The following is a 17093-nucleotide window of genomic DNA, read 5'->3' on the forward strand; positions in this document are numbered from 1 at the left end:
CTGCCCCGTCCCCGAGGAGGGCCAGGGCCCCTTTCCGCAGGGGGGAGCCTGGGAGAGGTTTACAGGGGTCATCGGTGCCGCGCTTCCCGTCGGCTCTATTGTTCCCTGCGGTTCCCAGCATTGTCCCCCACACAGGTCGGCCACCTCCCCGGCCGGGGGGGCTCCACCTGGCAAGCAGAGACCCGAGGCAGGTGCCTCCCCCCGGCCCGGCCCCCTTCTCACGGCTGCAGAAGAGCTCCGGGGCTCGGGATCGGGGAAGAAACCCCCTCCTGTGTTTCCAGCCATTCCCCCAAACAGCCCCAAATGGACTTCGGGTGCCACGAACCAACTGTGCTTCCCCCAGCCCGTGAAAATCCAGAGAGACACGGCGGGGGCACCGCGGGCGCGAGCGGGCCGGGGCCGGCTGCGCTGGAGGAGCCGCCGAGACGTCAGCTCGGGACGTGCTCGTCAGCAGCAACGCTGCTAAATCCTGCTAAATTCCTGGCCGCGACCGACTTCCTGTGGCAACAAGTTCCACAGCCTCCATCAGGCGCAGCGAGGGCTCGCGTTTCCTTGTAAACACCTACTAAACACCTACCTAAACAGCTAATGGAGCCCGGCTCTCCTGAACCGTGGTGTCCAAAAATAAGGTTCTTGCTCTCCCCTCGCTATCCTGCTCGCGGCTGCGTGTGCTGCACGCTCCCCGGTCCCAGGGAGCTCGGCTTGGCGCTAACACCGCTGACCAGGGCCTCCGACCCGCGCTTCTGTGGACTCCCCTCGAGACGTCGGGGAGACGCGTTAGTCCTCCTGCGCTTCCCTCCTGCTGCCCCAGGCAGAGGCGCCCCAGCGGTTCCTCGGGCCCGCGAGCAGGGGCCGCGCAGCACCTAGGGCCAGCGCCGCTTCCAGTGATACGAGACGAGATCGCTATCTGCGGTCCCCGAACAGCACGGAGAGCAAGTGAGCGCCAAGGATCAAACGGCAGAGTAGGGTTTTCCAAGCACCCACAAGCAGTCGGGAGCAATCCACTTCATACGTCCTTCTCTCTCGCAGCAGAAACGGCAACGCCAAGTCTGAAGGGTTTATCTGCCGGGAGGTTGCACAAAGCCCAGACACCTCTTTCGCGCTAGGCGAAGGCCCCAGAGAGGTATTTCTATTGCATCCTTTCGTGCCATGTCTGAGCGCTGCTAAGCGGTAATTACCCCCATCAGATCGTCTCAGCCTTTGTTCTCGCCAGATCTCCAGAGCCGCAAGCAGGGCTGGGCCCCGACACACCTCCAGGACCCGGAAGCCCGCGGTGCCTCGCCGGTGTCTGCGAGGAAGAGCCCGGTCCAGCCCCAGCCCGCTCGCCGAAACCTTGGCGGAGCGGCAGGGCGCCGGGGCGAGGGCAGGAGCCGGAGGCGCGCTCCCCCCGCCGCCGCCCCGGGGCAGGGGAGCACGCGGGGGCGCACCGGACCTCTGAGTCCGCTTGCTTAGGGGAAAAATCATCGAGAAACGCAACGATAAGACTCCGGCATGATTCAGCCGCAGCTGGTAACACCCAGCGGCTCGCCCCGGGCTGCCGAGCACGCACCGAGCGGCGGAGGCTCCCCGCGCCGGCGGGCCCGCAGCCTCCTCCCGCGGCAGGGGCCGCGTTCCTGCCCCGGCTCCCGGAGACCGCCTGCCCCCTTGGAGGGGACGGGATGTTAGCACCTCGCACAGCTTGAGGAACGGGAATCGGCCCCGAGCTCGCGTGCTGGGAGCCTGGGGGAAGCCTGGCCATGGCACCGGGGGAGGAAGCAGAGCCCTTCCCGAGGACGGTCCGAGAAAGGCCGCCTCCGCCTTCGTCAGCCGGCGACGGCTCCGGAGCGGGCGAAGCCCAAGGCTGCTCCGCGGGGCAGGAGGCGCCGCCGCTGCCCCCATCCGTCGGAGCCTGCGCGGCTCCGGGCGAGGAATGCGGCTCCGTCCCCCCTCGGTGCCGCATTCCTGAGCCGAGCCGCGGCCCCGCCAACACCCACGGGACGCCGGGCCAAGGGTCAGGGAGAAGCAGCCCGTGAAACCGCCGGCAGCGTCCAGCTCCCGAATTAGCCGCTCGGAGCCCCTTCCCGGGCGCAGACGCGAGCGGCGCCCTGCCCTGCTCAGCCCCGCGGCTCGGGCGTCCCGGGGCCGGAGACGCCTGCGAGCGCGGCCCCTCTCCGCGGTGGCGAGCCGTTCAGCGCCTGCTTCGAGGCAGCAGCGCGGGACGGGGCGACAACGGCTTCTTGGGGACCTGCTAACAAAACGTGCGGCCCCGTGGCCGGCACGGGCCCGCAGCAGCGTCAGCGGGTGAAGCACAAGCCCCGGTCGCGCAGCAGGACGCGCACGTCGGCGCGGGCCAGTGTCAGCACCAACAATACGGGTGTCACCACGATGCCGAGGAAGACATTCAATGGGCGAATTAGTTAGCGTTTAACCTCCGTGACCCGCCGATTGTCCGCGATTTGTTAGCTGTCCTCCCCTCGGCCGCGGAGGGACGGAGGGGCAGGGGAGGGGACGGCAGCGGGGCCGATCCTGCCCGGCCCGGAGCGCAGAGCTGGCCAGCTGGTTTAACCGGAGCCGAAAGGACAAACTCTCCAAAGTCACCTAGAGCCTTTGGCAGCCAAAACACGCGGTGCCGGGCGAGATCCCACCCCGAGACGCGAACTGCTCAGCCGGTTTTGTCAGCTTAAGCAGCGGGGGGGCGGGGAGAGGAGAATAAGCAGACAAGAGAAGGGAAAACCCTGCTTTCAGATCGCCCACCCTCCGCCTTCTTCTCCTAACAAAAAGCTGGATTGTGCTCTCTAAGCCTGGCGAGCCAGGGCCCTGCTGAGCCCGCGGGAGATGCGCCCAGTCCCCCCGAGAAGGTCCCCGCGGCTCCGCCAGGGACCTCCGCGCAGCCGCGAGCCCGCACCGTGCTCGGCCCCCGCAGGGGCTTAGCCACTGCTGCTCCTCAAGCCTCGCTAGAGACCCCGCTTTTACCTCCTGACTTATCCGGGCTGCACGGGCCACAGCCGGTCCCTCCTGCCGTCCTTCGCGGGGAAGGCGCAGGAGGAAGAGGAGCGCTTCCGACAGAGACGGCCTCCACGCGGCTTAACACGCGGCGACGGAGCCAACAGCAAGGGCAGTGCGAAGCCAGGCCCAGAACGAGCTCCTGTTTCAAGGACGGTTGAGTTGCTGCTTTTTTTCCCCTTTTTGCAAAGGAGGAAGTGAATTTTGCTGCAATTGCATTTTAAACGACTATTTCGGACAGACCTGCTGGATGGCAGCTTGCAGGGGTCTGGTTAAAAAAATGGTGAGGTTTTATTGTCTGAACGTGGACCGCAAGGCATTGCGCAGCTTGCCAACAGGTTTCCATGCCGAGTGCAGCTCGTGACGCAGAGGAAGGACTCGCAACGAGGGCGAGGCGGGAGACGCGGAGCTGGGTCTTGCCTCTGCCCCAACATCCCCTCTCGGGAGTGCAGAACTCTTTCCTTTTCAATGTTAGAGCAAAATCAATGGATTCCTGTTATTCCCCGCAGAAGGTATGGGGGAAGCCGGTCCAGCGCTAGCTCTGCCCACTCGCTGTTTGCGGGAGCTCTGCGTTTTGGGGCAGTCACTCTTTTCTAAACCCACAACTCCGAGCTGGGAAAGGTCATTTGGAAGTCAGCTGCCAACAGCAGCAGAACGGCTCCCTCCAGACATTCGCCACGTGTGTGTTTGTGCATGCCCTTGACACATGCTCTCTATCACACCTGACCTTGTGCAAATATTAATTCAGTGGAGTCAGTAAGTATTGAGAAAGCCCGTCCAAGAGAGCAACACCCAGGAGCCCAGCTCGCACGCTGCTCGTGCACAGCCTGTCCCCTCCCCGGCAGCTCCCCTGCGCAAGCCCGGCTCGCTGGCGCGAGGCGCCTCTGCAGGGATGCCTCCCCTCGCCGGGGGAGCCGGAGCAGCAGAGCTTCGCCCGCCAGCGGCTGCCAGGCTCGCCCCGCGGGCGCAAGGCGCGCCGGCGAGCCCCCTGCCGCCGGCGCCGTTCCTCCCCGAGCACCGCCAAGCCCACCCAGATATTCAGGCAGCCTTCATCTGCCTGTGGTTTTCTTTCTTTTTTTTTTCTGGGCTTAAAACCTGTTTGACCCCTCCAGGCAAGAACGCGTTTCAGGTGGAAAGGGAGCAAGGAGGCGGCGTGCGGGGAGGGGAGGGTGCGGACCTAGGAAACACCTGCTCTGAAAGCGCCGAGAGGGGCAGGAGCCGTGGCTGAATTAGCCGTTGCAGGCAAGCCGGGGTTTAAATTCCACCATATGTAAATGATCATCTTAGAAAGGAGATCACTGTAAGCCAAAGCAGATGAGTCACCCAGGGTTTCCACTCTCAGCCCGGCAGGGCTGGGGATTTGTGTAATTGCAAATCTGTTCCTGAAATGCGAGGCCTCGCACCTCGGTCAGCGGGACGGCTGCTCCGGCCCTCGCAGCAGAGGCCCCGGGCGAGGGAATCCCCCGGCCCCGCTCGCCCCGATCCCCCCGCCACCCAGAGCTCGAGAGCTGGAAGAAGTCCAGCAGCCACAGATGGTTTTGACAGGCAGCCAGCTGTGGGCCGTCAACCCTGGGAACGATCACCGCAAATCTTTTCAGACGCACAGCGAAACCTCGCTGCTTTCTAGTACCGCGGGACGGGGCGGCGGGGGGCGAGGGGCGGCGGGGCCGGCCGGCGCGGAGGGGCGCTCGCCCAGCTGGCGGCTCGGAGTCAGCGGCCGGCTGCAGCGAGCCGCCCGCCGCGTGACGCGGCTCCGCGGTCGTTTCTGCTTCGGCAAGGACTGCCGTCCGGCCCCGTCCCGCCTCCGCGGCGTTAGCACGGGCCAGCGCTTTGCACACGTTTAAAAATAAATCTGTAAACGCACGCACTATTTTTAGTCTTAAAGAAATGGAAGTCTGTGCAATGCCCTGGGGCGGAGGGAAACTCGCGGACAGATGGGGAAACTGAGGCAGGAGGCTAAGCCATTTGCTGAAAGGATTTAGGGCGGGAGCCGGCGTAGGTGTGCCCGGCTGCCATCTGCACACGCTCGCCCCGCAGCCGGCTGCTCCGGGGCGACCCCTTCCCCAGGGCAGGCGGCCCGGCCCGGCCCCTGCGCCGTCGCTGCGGCGGCCCTTCCAGCCCTCCCCGACGGACGGACGGACGGACGGACGGACGGCGGAGCCCAGCACGCCTCCCCCACCCCACGGCAGGAGAGTCCCTGCCTCTAAGCAGCTCCCACAAAGGAAGGATTATCATCAGCTCCGATTTACAGACAAGAGACCCAGGCACAGAGAGATTAAGTGACTTATTCGAAAGGTCACGGAGCAGGTCAGTAGCTGAGCTAGGACCCGAAGCCCGGGCTCCTGGATGCGGCCCCGCGCTGGCCCCGTGCCCGCCCCCCGCTCGCTGCCGGCGCGAGAGCCGTCGGGCCGCCCGGCCGCCCCCCTGCCCGCGGCACGGCAATTGCAGCACGTCCGGCCGGGCCCAGGGACCGGCTGCCGCGACTCGTGCGGTTACGGCCAGAAATAGGGCGATGGAGCAACGCTTCGCCCTTGCCCAACTGCGCCGCTCCCCGCGGGGCTGCTTGCTTTGCTGACGACGCTCTTGAGCTGCTTGCTGCAATTTTTTTTTTTTTTTTTAATAAACCTTATTCCTGTTAGTTCAGCTGCGCCGGACCCAGGGGGCGGCTGCGTCCGTGAGAGCCCTGTGAGTCAGCCGGAGCTCCAGGGGCGGCGCAGCTCCCTCGGGAAGCCGCTGCCGGGAGCCGGCGCGCGCCGCGGGAACGCCGGTGCGGTGCGCCGGAGCCAGGCGGGGAGGCGGCAGGTGAAGGCAGCTGAAGGCAGCCTGGCTCTGCCGGCCCAGAGCCTCGGCGCGCCTGGAAGACGGTTCACGCAGGGACGAAGCGGAAGCGACCCTGGGGAGGCGCTGCGCGGGCACCCCGCGCTGCCCAGCTCTCTCCCCGTCTCCCAGCGCAGGTTAGCGAGAGGCAGGACAGAAAACGTCTCCTCTTCCCCCACCTGCTTATTCGTACCGGGTCTCCTCGGGCCCCGAACGCCGCCGCCGGCGGGCGCGCACAGCCCCACGGGAACCGGCGGGTCCCTCCGGCAGAAGCTGGCCGTCGAACCGGGAGCTGGAGGAGGATTACGACCCTCTTCCAGACGGGATCCGAGGCGGCGGATACCACCGGCCGGGACACGGGGTGCTCAGCACCAGCCGCCCGCCCTCCGCTGAAGGCCGCGCACTGCCTCCTTTAACCTTCTCCGGAATAACAGCAGTCAGGCATTGCTAACGAGGAGAAGGGGAAGCCTAAGCAGGCTAACGAAGCATCAGGCTGGCTGGAACGGAGACACTTTGCGGCTAAGCGGCTCTGGCTGAGGAGAAGTCCCTGACCCCCGGCCGGGGGATCTGCGCGGGATTACGGCTCCAGGAACGCTCACTTAGAGCCGTGAGCCGATTACGGGGCTGGATTCCTTGCAAGAAACACCCCTGAACGAGGCAGGCGCCGCAGAGCAGGCAGCGGAGGGAGAAACGAGCCTTCCTCGGGGGCCGGACACAGCCCGTCTCCCGCGGGACGGGAGCGCGGGGGCCGGGAACGCGGCTCCGCGCGCCTCTCCCCGGCTCCGGGCCGCGGCCGTGCAGCAGGCTGGCCCGCTGCCTTTTCAGACAACTTATCCATTTGGAATTAAACTCCTGCCTGAGAGCGGGACGCTTCCTTGCACGCTCCTGGCACCTGTTAGGGCACGGAGCGAAGCCCGCCGCCCCTTCTCGCAGCCGCGTCCCCTCCACACCGCTGTCCCCCGTGTCCCCTCCTCTTCGCACCCCTTATCGTCCCACCGGGCTGGCCAGACGCGGCCATCGCCCTCCTCCCGGAGCGCAAACTCCTCGCTTCGGGGGCCCCCGAGACGACGCGGGCGCTGCCGTTTTATCTGCTCGACCCCTGCGTCGCAGCTGCAGCGCGGAGGCCGACAAGGACAGAAAGACGTTTGGGGAGGGGAAGCTCATCCGCTCGGCTCGCTAATGTAATAAAGCCCTAATCAATATTTTAAAGAAAGTAAATGGACCCTCCTTGTGGTCGCGAATGCCGGCTCCCCGAGGCCCCTCGCAGAAACCCGCTGCCGGAGGGGACGGCTCGGCAGCGGTATCACTTCTCCTGCAGCAACAACTGACTCACGGGGAAGATCCCTCGCTCTAGTCAGAAATAACATTTTGCAGCTTGTTATTTCTTTCCAATTTACGAAAAATCAAGGGGCTTTTTGCTAAACAACCCCCCCAAATTTGCAGGGGAAATTAAATCCAAGCATCTGCCCTTTTTTACCTGGGGAAGCCCAAGGGCTCGCAGGAACACACCGGCCCCGCAGCATCCCCAAATCTCTGCTCCGGACAAGGGCCGGGACTCTGACCCAACCGTGGTCGCATGGCAAGCCTGAGGCAGTACGTTTCCATCCTGTAAGCACGTGTTTTCCGTTCGACTTTGAAGAGTTTTGGTCATAATGAAGATATTTCAAGAAAAAAAAAAATCATCAGTACAAGCAGTTTTAAGACAATAAATTTGGAGCCCTTTAATATTAATAAGAGTTGAAAAGAAAGGCTTGTTCTACACGTTTTAAAGGAAAACAGGGACTTTTGCATTCATGGGACTCCAAGATCTGGGGCTTTACAACAGACGAGCCTCGGCGCAGTGCTGAGGATGGACAGCGTCCCGCAGGCTGCCGCGGCAGAAAAAACCCTAATGCCACTTAAACCCCAAAACAATAAACCTCCAGCCTCCTTCCCTGTCGGGTCTCCCCCTTCCCACCCCATCCCCCAGTGATTTCCCCCGCACTAAAAGCCATTAGCAGAGTCTCTCTCCCGAACAAAAGTAACATCCAACCCCAAGCCGCATCCTGAGGAGCAATAGAGAGAACTGGCTCTATTCAAAGGGCGCCTTTGAACGAGAAATCACCATTTCCTCTGCCTCTTCAGCCCCTCTTGCATTTCCCCCTTTTCAGTTTTAATTGCTCGCTGAGTCATGTGAACAGCATGAAACCATTTAGGGCACCTGCCCCCAAGGGCAGCCGGCTCCGTGCCGCGCACCAGGGCTGCCCGGCCGGAAAGCCGCACACGGCTCTCTCTGCAGAAACGCCCGTCCGCCCGTCCTTGCCACACACACGTTTTCCCAAGGGGAAATTCCACTGACAAAACTGGAAGCTTTAAAAGAAGAGCCGGAGCGATTTTCCAGATCAATGCAACACCAGTGTCGCAACTCCCCGGCTTCAGAGGGCTGCCTTCAATTACCCCATCATTTACTGGATTGCCCCATCATTTAGAGGAAAATAAAAAAGCCATGTCTCCTAGAAAAAGCCTGGCTTGTTTTTCCTAAAAGTTAATAGCAGCCCATGCTAAGTGCGGAGTCTAGACTTGTCTACAAACTAGAGGAGAGAGGGAAGCGGGGTGGGGGAGCTCGATGCTGGCTTTCGAACCTCTCTGCAAAGCCGAACGCGCGTGCTCGGCCTCGCGCAGAGGCTGCAGAGCTGCTTTCATTTAGCTCTTTCTAACCGTTGCCCTTTGAAACGCAGCAGCATCTTGGGCGAGCTTGCGCAGGAGGAGGTAAGGGTTTGCATCCCCCACGTGCCGCTAGTGAATTTAGATGTCCCGACTTGGAACGCTTTAAGAAACCTTCCCCCAAAAAAGTACCAGTACCTCACCGCAAGCCAGGCCTCCTCCCCTCCAAATCATTTTATGCTCTTTTTAAAGCCTTGCCCCTTCTTTCGAACAGGAACAGAGAGGTACGAGTTTAAACATCAGCCTGCAGCATCCAAAATGCAGCCCAACTGGTGGGTCAGCAGTTGTAAACGCAAAACTGAGGGAGGCAGCCCAGTTCCAGTAAAAACCATCAAAACCGCTGGTCCCCAAGAACAGGCCAAAGCCGCAGGGGACTTGTTATCTCACTTCTTGGCTCCCAGCAGGCTGGAGACACACCGAACCGATCTCACTCAACCTACGGGCAGCGAAAGGAGGTATGGAAGCACATCCGTACCCATGCCCGGGGCACCGGCTCATCGCAGCGCTCAGGACAGACCTACTGCAGGGTAAGGACAGAAAAACGACCCATGCGAGGATGCAAAGCAGAAGAGACGCCTCCTCCTCCACAGCGCCACGAGCATCTTTCCCCTTTCTCAAGCCACCATTTCCTCTGAAATTATGCATGCACAAACGCACGGCACCCGTCGCAAACGCACACACCCAGACACACGCCCTGTGGCCAAGGGAGCAAGGCATCCGTGATCCCAGTCCTGCGGGAAACGATCCCGCCGCGCGGGGCGAGGGGACGCGGCGCAGCGAGGTTACCGAGTGCACGCACCCGGTTCACTGATGAATCAAAGCCGTGCTCCCACCCCCTGAATTGTGGGACAGCGTGAGCAAACCAGAGAGCAGCTGGCTTTCACATTAAACACACAGGAAACTCCAAAAGGGGCAGAGACAGGAAATTCTGATGCCGTGGGTTGCAAACGCGCTCAAAGTTCAACGCTCCCAATATTAGTAGGATGCAGTAATGTCTTAGTCTGAAACAGAAAGGTCAGGAGAGGGATTCTCCGCAGGGCACCAGCCAAATGCGCTGCCAGGTAGATCCTTTCCTCCCCTGGTACGGGCCACGTCCTACCCACCGCAGGGGTGGGGTGGGAGCATCAAAAGCAGGTTTTGCCTTCAGACGGTTCCAGCGCTGATAAAAGGCGCTCGCGGGGCGAGGCATTACACAGCAGTTTGCCGCGGCACGCAGCGATGCGTGATTTTCTGCAGGGGTAGGCTGAGCTGTTCGAGCTCGGGGTGACTTGTCAAACCAGAGCCCGGCCGGCTGCTGGCCGCGGCACGGGAGCAGGCTCGGCCGCGGCGCGGCAGAGCGACGGCCCGGCGGCGAACACCCCGCGGCGCCTGCCCGCGCCCTCCCCAGCACCCCGGCTCTCGCACGGCCCCGCGTCACCCCAGGACGCTGCAACGCGCGCTGCAAGAAGCGCCCCCGCCGCGGCGCCGGGGCTGCAGAGCCCCGCGCAGCCGCGTGTGTTCGGCTTAACCCCGCGTCGAGCGAGCTCGGCGGAAAGGCCGGAAGCCCGGGCATCTCTGCATCGCGCCTTCTCTTCGCACGAGGACAGGCGCCAGCCCTGGCGTCCTGTCATGCCCTTCAGGGCTGCGTTAAAGAGCCAGCGACCATCAGAAACCTCTTCCTTCCCCACGCAGCACGCGGAAGAGGCGTGGAGGGGGATCGGCTGTCTCGGGCTTTCCTAGGAAGGAAGAGGGAGGGAGGTGAAATAACAGGAGCGAGAGCCCTGTCCCTCGAGCAGGGCTGGGAAGGGGATGGGACCGCGCGGATGGCGGGCCAGGATGGCTCCGCGTTTTCCTGGGTTCAGCTGTGCAAAGGAGCTGGAATGAGAGAATGGGCCGAAATAAACCCCCAAACCCCAGGCCCCCAGGGACGAGGGGATTTTCCAAGGAGCGCACGAAGAATAAGAGAGCGAGAGCCAGGTGCTGAGAGCGGGGCAGTGACCCTGGCCCCACGCATCCCGCCCCTGCGAGCCGACTGCTGCCGGCCTTCGCGTTTCCCCTCTGCAAAGGGCACGTCTCTCGCCACGAGAACAAACGCGGCCCCAGTCCAGCAGCGCAGCCCGGCACCGTCCTAACGTTAAGCAACGCGTTGACAGCCAGCGGGACCGAAGCACGCGCCCGAGGGCTGGCCAGGCCTGGGAACAGGGTAGCGAAGCCGCCCTGCGAAGCGGGGGCCGGAGGACAGAGGTCGGGGAGCCGGCTGCTTCCCGCGTCCGTGGGGCGGCACGGCGAGCCAGGAAAGCTCCCGCCGGCCCCGCGCCGGGGTCTCCTTTGTTCTGCTCCGAGTGGAAGCTGTTGAGCTCGGGATCGTCCCCGGGGTCAACCTCTAACCTGACCTCTGCCCGCTCAGTAGCCGTCCCTGGGGCCGGGGAGCTGCCACGCACCGGCTTCCTAACCGCAATAATTCTTGCTGGCGCCCTCCCATCTCTGCCGCTCTGAACGAGGCTCCCGGCCGCCCCGGCGGCTCCTGCTCCCTGCCTCCCGCCGCTTCGGTGCCAGCCGGGGTGCTGAGCTGCAGGGATCTGGCCCAGACAGGGCAGCAAAACCCCGCGGGGCCAGTCTGGGAGCAGAGGGCAAGATACGCGCCGCGCTTTCGATGCTGGCGGAGAACGCGCCGGGCCGAGATCAGCGTTATCCGGCTCAACCCCGACTCCTCGCTAGCAGCTGACTTCTGCAGGGAGGCGGGTACGGCTGCGCCCCTGCGAGCACGGCCTTCCTCGAGCGGCCGACTTGGGATCTTGGTCTGCGCGCACCGAGATGGACGCGGGGCTCCAGGCTGGCAGGGCACTCAGGCCGCGTACGTGCGGCACCGAGCCATCAGCCCCGCTTTCCCCCCAAGGGCAACGTGGGCATTGGCCCTCCTGGCAGCGGCTGGATGTCGAGTCCTCGGTTCACCGGTCCCAGAAACGAGGAGGACAGAGATATTCCCATGGTACGGACAGAAAGGAAAACATCTCAGCCCCAATTTACCAGGAAAAAAAGCGTTTCTAGGGGTGCAGAGGGGAGTCGGGCATCTAGATTTGACTGAGCTTTCAAGGTCACCCAGCAGATCTGCAGCAGAACCCGAAACCAAAGGCAGCGGGGAAAACCCAGGGAGCCCTCCCGGCTCGGCGCTGCACCCCGACTCTCCCGGAGCCCCCGTCCCCGCCGCCGGGGCGGTCAGGCCGCGGGCACGCAGCCCTTCGGAGAAACCTGCTTCGCAGCTGGGGGCGAGAGAAACAATCAAACAAACAAACAAATAATCTGTCCCCCCCGGATGGGGCTGCACATGCCGGAGGGTAGTGGAAGACACGTGCAGGGAAGGAATAAAACATCCAGAGGGGAAAAAAAGGAAGTCCCCTGTCACGCTCGAGAGGCGCCCAGCCAGCCAGCAGCTGCCGAATGGGAGCGGCCGGGGGCCGGCGAGCGCTCCAGCCCGGCGCGACCCGCTGCGCCGCGGGGCAGGGCCCGGGGCACAGCCGGCACCGCTCTCCCCAGCTCTGCGTCAGCTTGGATCAGCGTTAGAGAGTGCCCCAAGCGCACGAAACCTCTTTGCCTCCCTTCTCCTTAAATCCTAGGAGAGCGCAGGAGAGCCCACGCGGGGCTCGGGCTCCCGGCCCGCCTTCGCTCCGTCAGCGCCTGCGAGGCCGCGGCTCTCCTGCGCCGAGGGGACCGCCGGGCTGACCCGATCGTTACGCGCTAACACATATCGCTCTATCTTTTTAACGCATCTTTACTCTTGGGCTGCGGGGGGAAGTCAGCAGCAAGTTGGAGCACAGAGCTAAAAGGCAGGGGGTAAGGAAGTCATAAAGCATCCCCTGCCAAGAAGTCCTCGGGGAAGGCACCGACGGTAGCGCGGCGGAGGCCGTACCACACATCCTGCTCGCGCTCTCTGTTTACATTCCTCCTGCTCCTTCCCGGCGAGCAGGGCTGCTCCCGCGCGGCCGGGCCCAATCAGCTGGGCTGGAGCGCGTTCAAAAGCACGCGCTGGAGGGAGGCCAAGAGGAGCTCCCAGCCAAACGCTTAGCTGAGCAACCCCCTGGCCCGCATCCAGCGGCCGGGATCCAAACGCCGATACGTTTGCTGTCTGACATGCTCGGCACTGGGGAAAGCCTTTCCCCAGCCCCGGCGCTTCGTCTTCTCTCTTCCACCCACAACAGAGAGAAACATTCAGAAGCAAGAAGCTCTTCTCCCCGCTCTGGGTGCTTCCAACACGAGTGGTTGCACTGGGCTCTGCAGAAAACGGCTCTCCCTGCCGAAATCGGGGTTGCGCCGGAAAGCTGTTAGCTGCGACAGCGAAAGGGAGAGGGAAAGGGGGTACTCCAGCTCTCGGGCTCCGCAATTTGGGCGAAAAGGAGGGGACAAGAGGGGAAACGCACCAGGTCTTTAAACCCCTCTGCGAGTCTCGCTGCTCACAGCCCCATGCTGCCTGCTGTCCGGCGGGCCGGCCTCCTTGGAGGACTGCTGCTGCAGCAGCAGATCCCGTTCAGACTGACCGCTGGAAATTTCCACCCTCGCGCTGGGCGAGCGGGGTCAAACGCCGCAGGGCGTCTATAAATCACTCCGAGAGCATGCCGCCGTTGCCCACCTGCTCCAGAGGAGCCGCCAGGGCCTCGGCCCTTGGCAAGGGCTCCCCGAGCCGGCGCGGAGGCCGAGGGCTGGCTAACCGACGGCCGGGCAGATCCTCAAGGTCCTCACCCTGCCCTGCAGAAATCCACGTGGCTCCGAGTTCGGTCACGCTGGCTTTACACCAGCCGAGGGCCGATCCACAAAGTGTCATACTTGAGAGCCTCGTGCAACCACCGAGGTGAAAACAGCAAACAGAGCGGCCGCATTCGTTAGACCCCAAGCCCTAAAACTGCTCTTAAACGTTGATTGCTGGGAACAAGATCTGGGTCCTCAGCAGAGCGAGATCCCGGAGAGAACGTGCGTGAGTCTGGAAAGACACTAACATGGTGACAAACAGGAAGATCACAGCTGCGGTATCTAAAAGCCTTTTCACAGATAAAAAGATTACGTCCCCCACTCTCTAATTACAGGAAGTACAAAAGAGAAAAACCACAAGAAGAAAGAGAGACGATGCATCACTGGGAGGTGAGGATATGTACGCGCTTGAGACAACACAGGAAAAGTTTGGTGTATTTTTAAAAACCCACACGTACGTTAGAGTTACGGAGGAACCAGCAGAGCCTCTAAAAATGCTGATGCTCCACTGCAGCAGCGCTCGGAGGGCTGCTCCGAGGAAAGGGCTGCCAAGCAGATGGTGCCGGAGATCGGGCCCTTCCCGCCCGGCGGCACTACCCTTCTGCCGCCTCCCCGCGCCACGCTGGCTTCCCACCTCCGCGACTGTCCCAGGCCAGCACGGGCCAGGGCAGCGGGTCCCACCTCCGCCAGGTTTGTGCTCGGGGACGCAAGGCGGAGCTCGGTGACGAGACGGCTGCGGCCCACGGTCTTCGGGCATGCTTGTGCCACGGCCAGGAGGGACCAGGGCAGCCCTTGCAGACACCCTTGGCTTGCCAAAGCTTCCCGGCTCAGGCACGGAGGCCAGGCTGGAGAGAGCTGGGTATGAAAAGCAACTACCTGGCTTCTTGGACGTATGCTCACGCACCTCCCCTGCACTTGTGCTCTTCCCTCGCTGGCTCAGAGCGGCCCGCACAAGCTCCTGTTATACCCTCAGCACGGCGCCTGCTCCGCGCATCCCTCGACTTCCACCGGGAGGTTACAAGACGAGGAGACGACCACTGCTGCCCGGGGAGGAAAGGAGGGCCCAGAGCACGCTCAGGATGTTCCTCTCCCTGCCCCCAACGCACCGTGAAATTCTTGAAAACCCGGCCGTATCCTGCTGAGGCGCTTGGAGTTGTGCAAGAGCTTCCAGCTAAGGGTGGCAGTTTTCCTCCTCGTCACAGAAAGGCAGAAGAGGACAGAAGCTCCCCTCCCTCCTCCCGGCGCAGGACAGAAACCGAGGGCTGCTGCTCGGCGGGGAGCGCGCAGGAAGGCGGCCGCGCTCGGCTTTGCTGCCGCTCTCGCGGGCGCTTTCCCTGCCAGCCCCGCTCTGCCGAAGCCAGCGCTGCCCCGGCACCCAGATGTGCCGGCGGCCCAGCTGGAGGCAACCCCGGCCCTTCGTGGGAGCCGGCCGAGGGGGCAGGGACGGTCGCACCCCTCCCGAAAAGCAGCCGTGCACCAGCCTCCTGCCGCCTCGGCTTCTCCATCTGGGTCCCATCTGCTGCTGTTTGCTCTCGCCCCCTCCCCCAGCCCTAAACTCAGATGTACTTAAACACATACATCAAAGGAGCCTCTGGCAGCCTCTGGGGAGTCCTGCTTTAAGCACATTTCCTTCTATTAGCCAACAGCTTAGGGATTCAATACCCCGCGCTGACCAATCGCCAGGAGAGGGGAAGGAGCAAGGCTCGGCTTCCCCCGAGCCAGGCTTAGCAAACAAGGAGGAAGACGACCCAGAAGGCAAAACCGGGGGGAGCCGGGGGCTTTTAGACAGTTTCTCCCGCGTTTCACTCTTCAGTCCTATTTTGGAGGCAGCAACAAGGCAGCTCTGCCCCAGCGCCGGCGCGGCTCTGGGCCGCCGGGTTTCGGCACGCAGCTGCCTGCCCTCGCCCGGCAGCGGCCACCCAGGGCAGGGCAGGAGGGGACCCTGCGGGCGCCTGCACAGCGTCCCTGCCCCGGGTTTCACCAGGGCGTTAGCACTGCAGCAAGGTGTTAAACCTGCTACTGTTCACCCAGCTTGATCAGCAGAGAACTTCAGCACATGTCTAACTGCACGGACAGGAGCAGTCCCGTCAGGTAGGAAAGGCCTCTACCATCCGATCTCTACTGTAATAGGGAGCAGCCAAAGGATTAAAACCCCCAAGAAACCTGATGTTTTCTCTGTAAGAACCAAGGCAGCTCACTTCGAGAGGAAAGCTGCCACAGACAGCATCCCCAGACACGTCATGTACCCGCATCAGGGTGGAGATCGCGAGCAGGCTCCGGGTGCATCCCCCAGCGCAGCCCCGGCACTTCGCACGTGCTCCCTCGACTTTGCTGCTGCCCTTGCAGGTGGCACCCCAGCCCCGAGCGAGTCACGCTCTCCCAACGACGCAAGGACAGGTGGAGGAGCCGACCCAGAGGAGCGCCCTGCAAGGAGGGGTAGGACACGGAAAGGGGAAGCACACGCATGTCTACAGGGACCTACTTGCTTGAACTGCTCCTCGTAGGTCCAGTCGCCGTGGTCAGGCGCCGGCTGCGGGAGCTGCGAGTGGCCCTGGTGGCTCAGTCCGGACGACAGCCGCTCCTGCCCGCCCGGCAGCCTCTGCGGGTCGCCCCGGTAGTGCTGAGGGGCCTGTGGCTTGCGGAGCAGCAAGGATCCCGGGCCTGTACGCGCCGCCTCTGCAGAGCTGAGCCCTTCCTCTCCCATGTCTTCATCCTCCTCGTAATCTTCCTCTTCCTCCTCCTCCTCCTCCTCTTCTTCCTCCTCCTCCTCCTCCTCACCTAGGTCCTCTTCAAAGTCTTCTTCATCCCATTTGCCTTTCCTAGAGCAGGGGAGAGAGCAAATATCTCCTTATTGCACTAGGATCTGTGGAGAGGATGCATGGTGTCCCCTGCCTCCTCCATCACCCCAGATCTCTGTGGAGACCTTCTCCTGAAGCGGCCCAGCTCTCCTAAGCCCACAGGCGCCTGCAGCTGCAGAGGACATCCTACGCCTCAGTGGCCCAGCACCACGACCAGACCTGATCCCTCCAGCCCATTACTGGGAAGAGGAGCTGGGAGGATGTTTCCATGAGCCTCCCCATTTCCAATCACCTTCTCCCTGTCCTAGGGCAGCATCTGAACATGATCCGTCTCTCTGTGTCCCAAGAGCAGTCATGATTTTGTGGACCAGTGAGCTCCCTGCAGCACCTGCCCCAGCCTCTCCTGAGCTCTCCTGGCTGTCTTGTGACGTGCCAGGTGCTGTACGAACCCAGCCCAGACCCAGCCTCCTCCAGCAGCTCAGTGTTCCTGCACCACGGACCCTGAACAGCTGTTCTCATACTTGAAGCAGCTCTTCAGGCTAGTCCTGGGAACACCCAAACAGGATACAGAGAAGGCTGCAGGACAGCTCTTCCCACAGCCGGGCCCAGCAAGACCCCTGAAACACCCTACATCAATGGGTGGTGGCCTTTTAATGGCATCTTCTTCTCCCAGCACCCCAGGACAACGTGTCCAGAAGCAAGGAGAGCCCTTGACAGATGGCTCCCACGCCTGTTCCCTGCCCAAGAGAGGATACAGGCTGGAGCAAGCAGCAGCAACAAGCCTGCATAATTTAAAGCAAGACCAGGATCCTCTGTCATGGTCCCACATGGCTCCCTGGCAAGAGATGAAATTTCGCCCCATGTCAGCCTGTGACAAAGAATCACGGCTGCCGAGCAAGCTCTGGGTCTGCCCCTGCATGGGGCAGAGCAGGGAGACAGGCCACAGCCTCCATCCTCCCGCACGCTCCTGTTCGCAGTCCTCTCCCAGCACACGAGTCCGACCAGAGACAACGTTGCTAATCCCAGTGCTCACCCCCAAAGGCGATGGCCCACATCCTGGCAGAGCGCCCAGCG

General features: G+C 62.8%; 1 protein-coding gene across 2 annotated transcripts in view; it reads right to left on the reverse strand.

Moving 5' to 3' along the window:
* The window catches only part of ARID3A (AT-rich interaction domain 3A), a 45734-nt gene that overhangs the window by 21241 nt on the left and 7400 nt on the right, over nt 1-17093 (reverse strand). For both annotated transcript variants that reach the window (XM_068919633.1, XM_068919632.1), the window contains exon 3: nt 15704-16040. In XM_068919633.1, the coding sequence (XP_068775734.1) occupies nt 15704-16040 (337 nt within the window). The remainder of the gene's footprint in view (nt 1-15703; nt 16041-17093) is intronic.

The sequence above is a fragment of the Struthio camelus genome, chromosome 26, assembly GCF_040807025.1.
Source record: "Struthio camelus isolate bStrCam1 chromosome 26, bStrCam1.hap1, whole genome shotgun sequence".
Taxonomy (NCBI): Eukaryota; Metazoa; Chordata; class Aves; order Struthioniformes; family Struthionidae; genus Struthio; species Struthio camelus.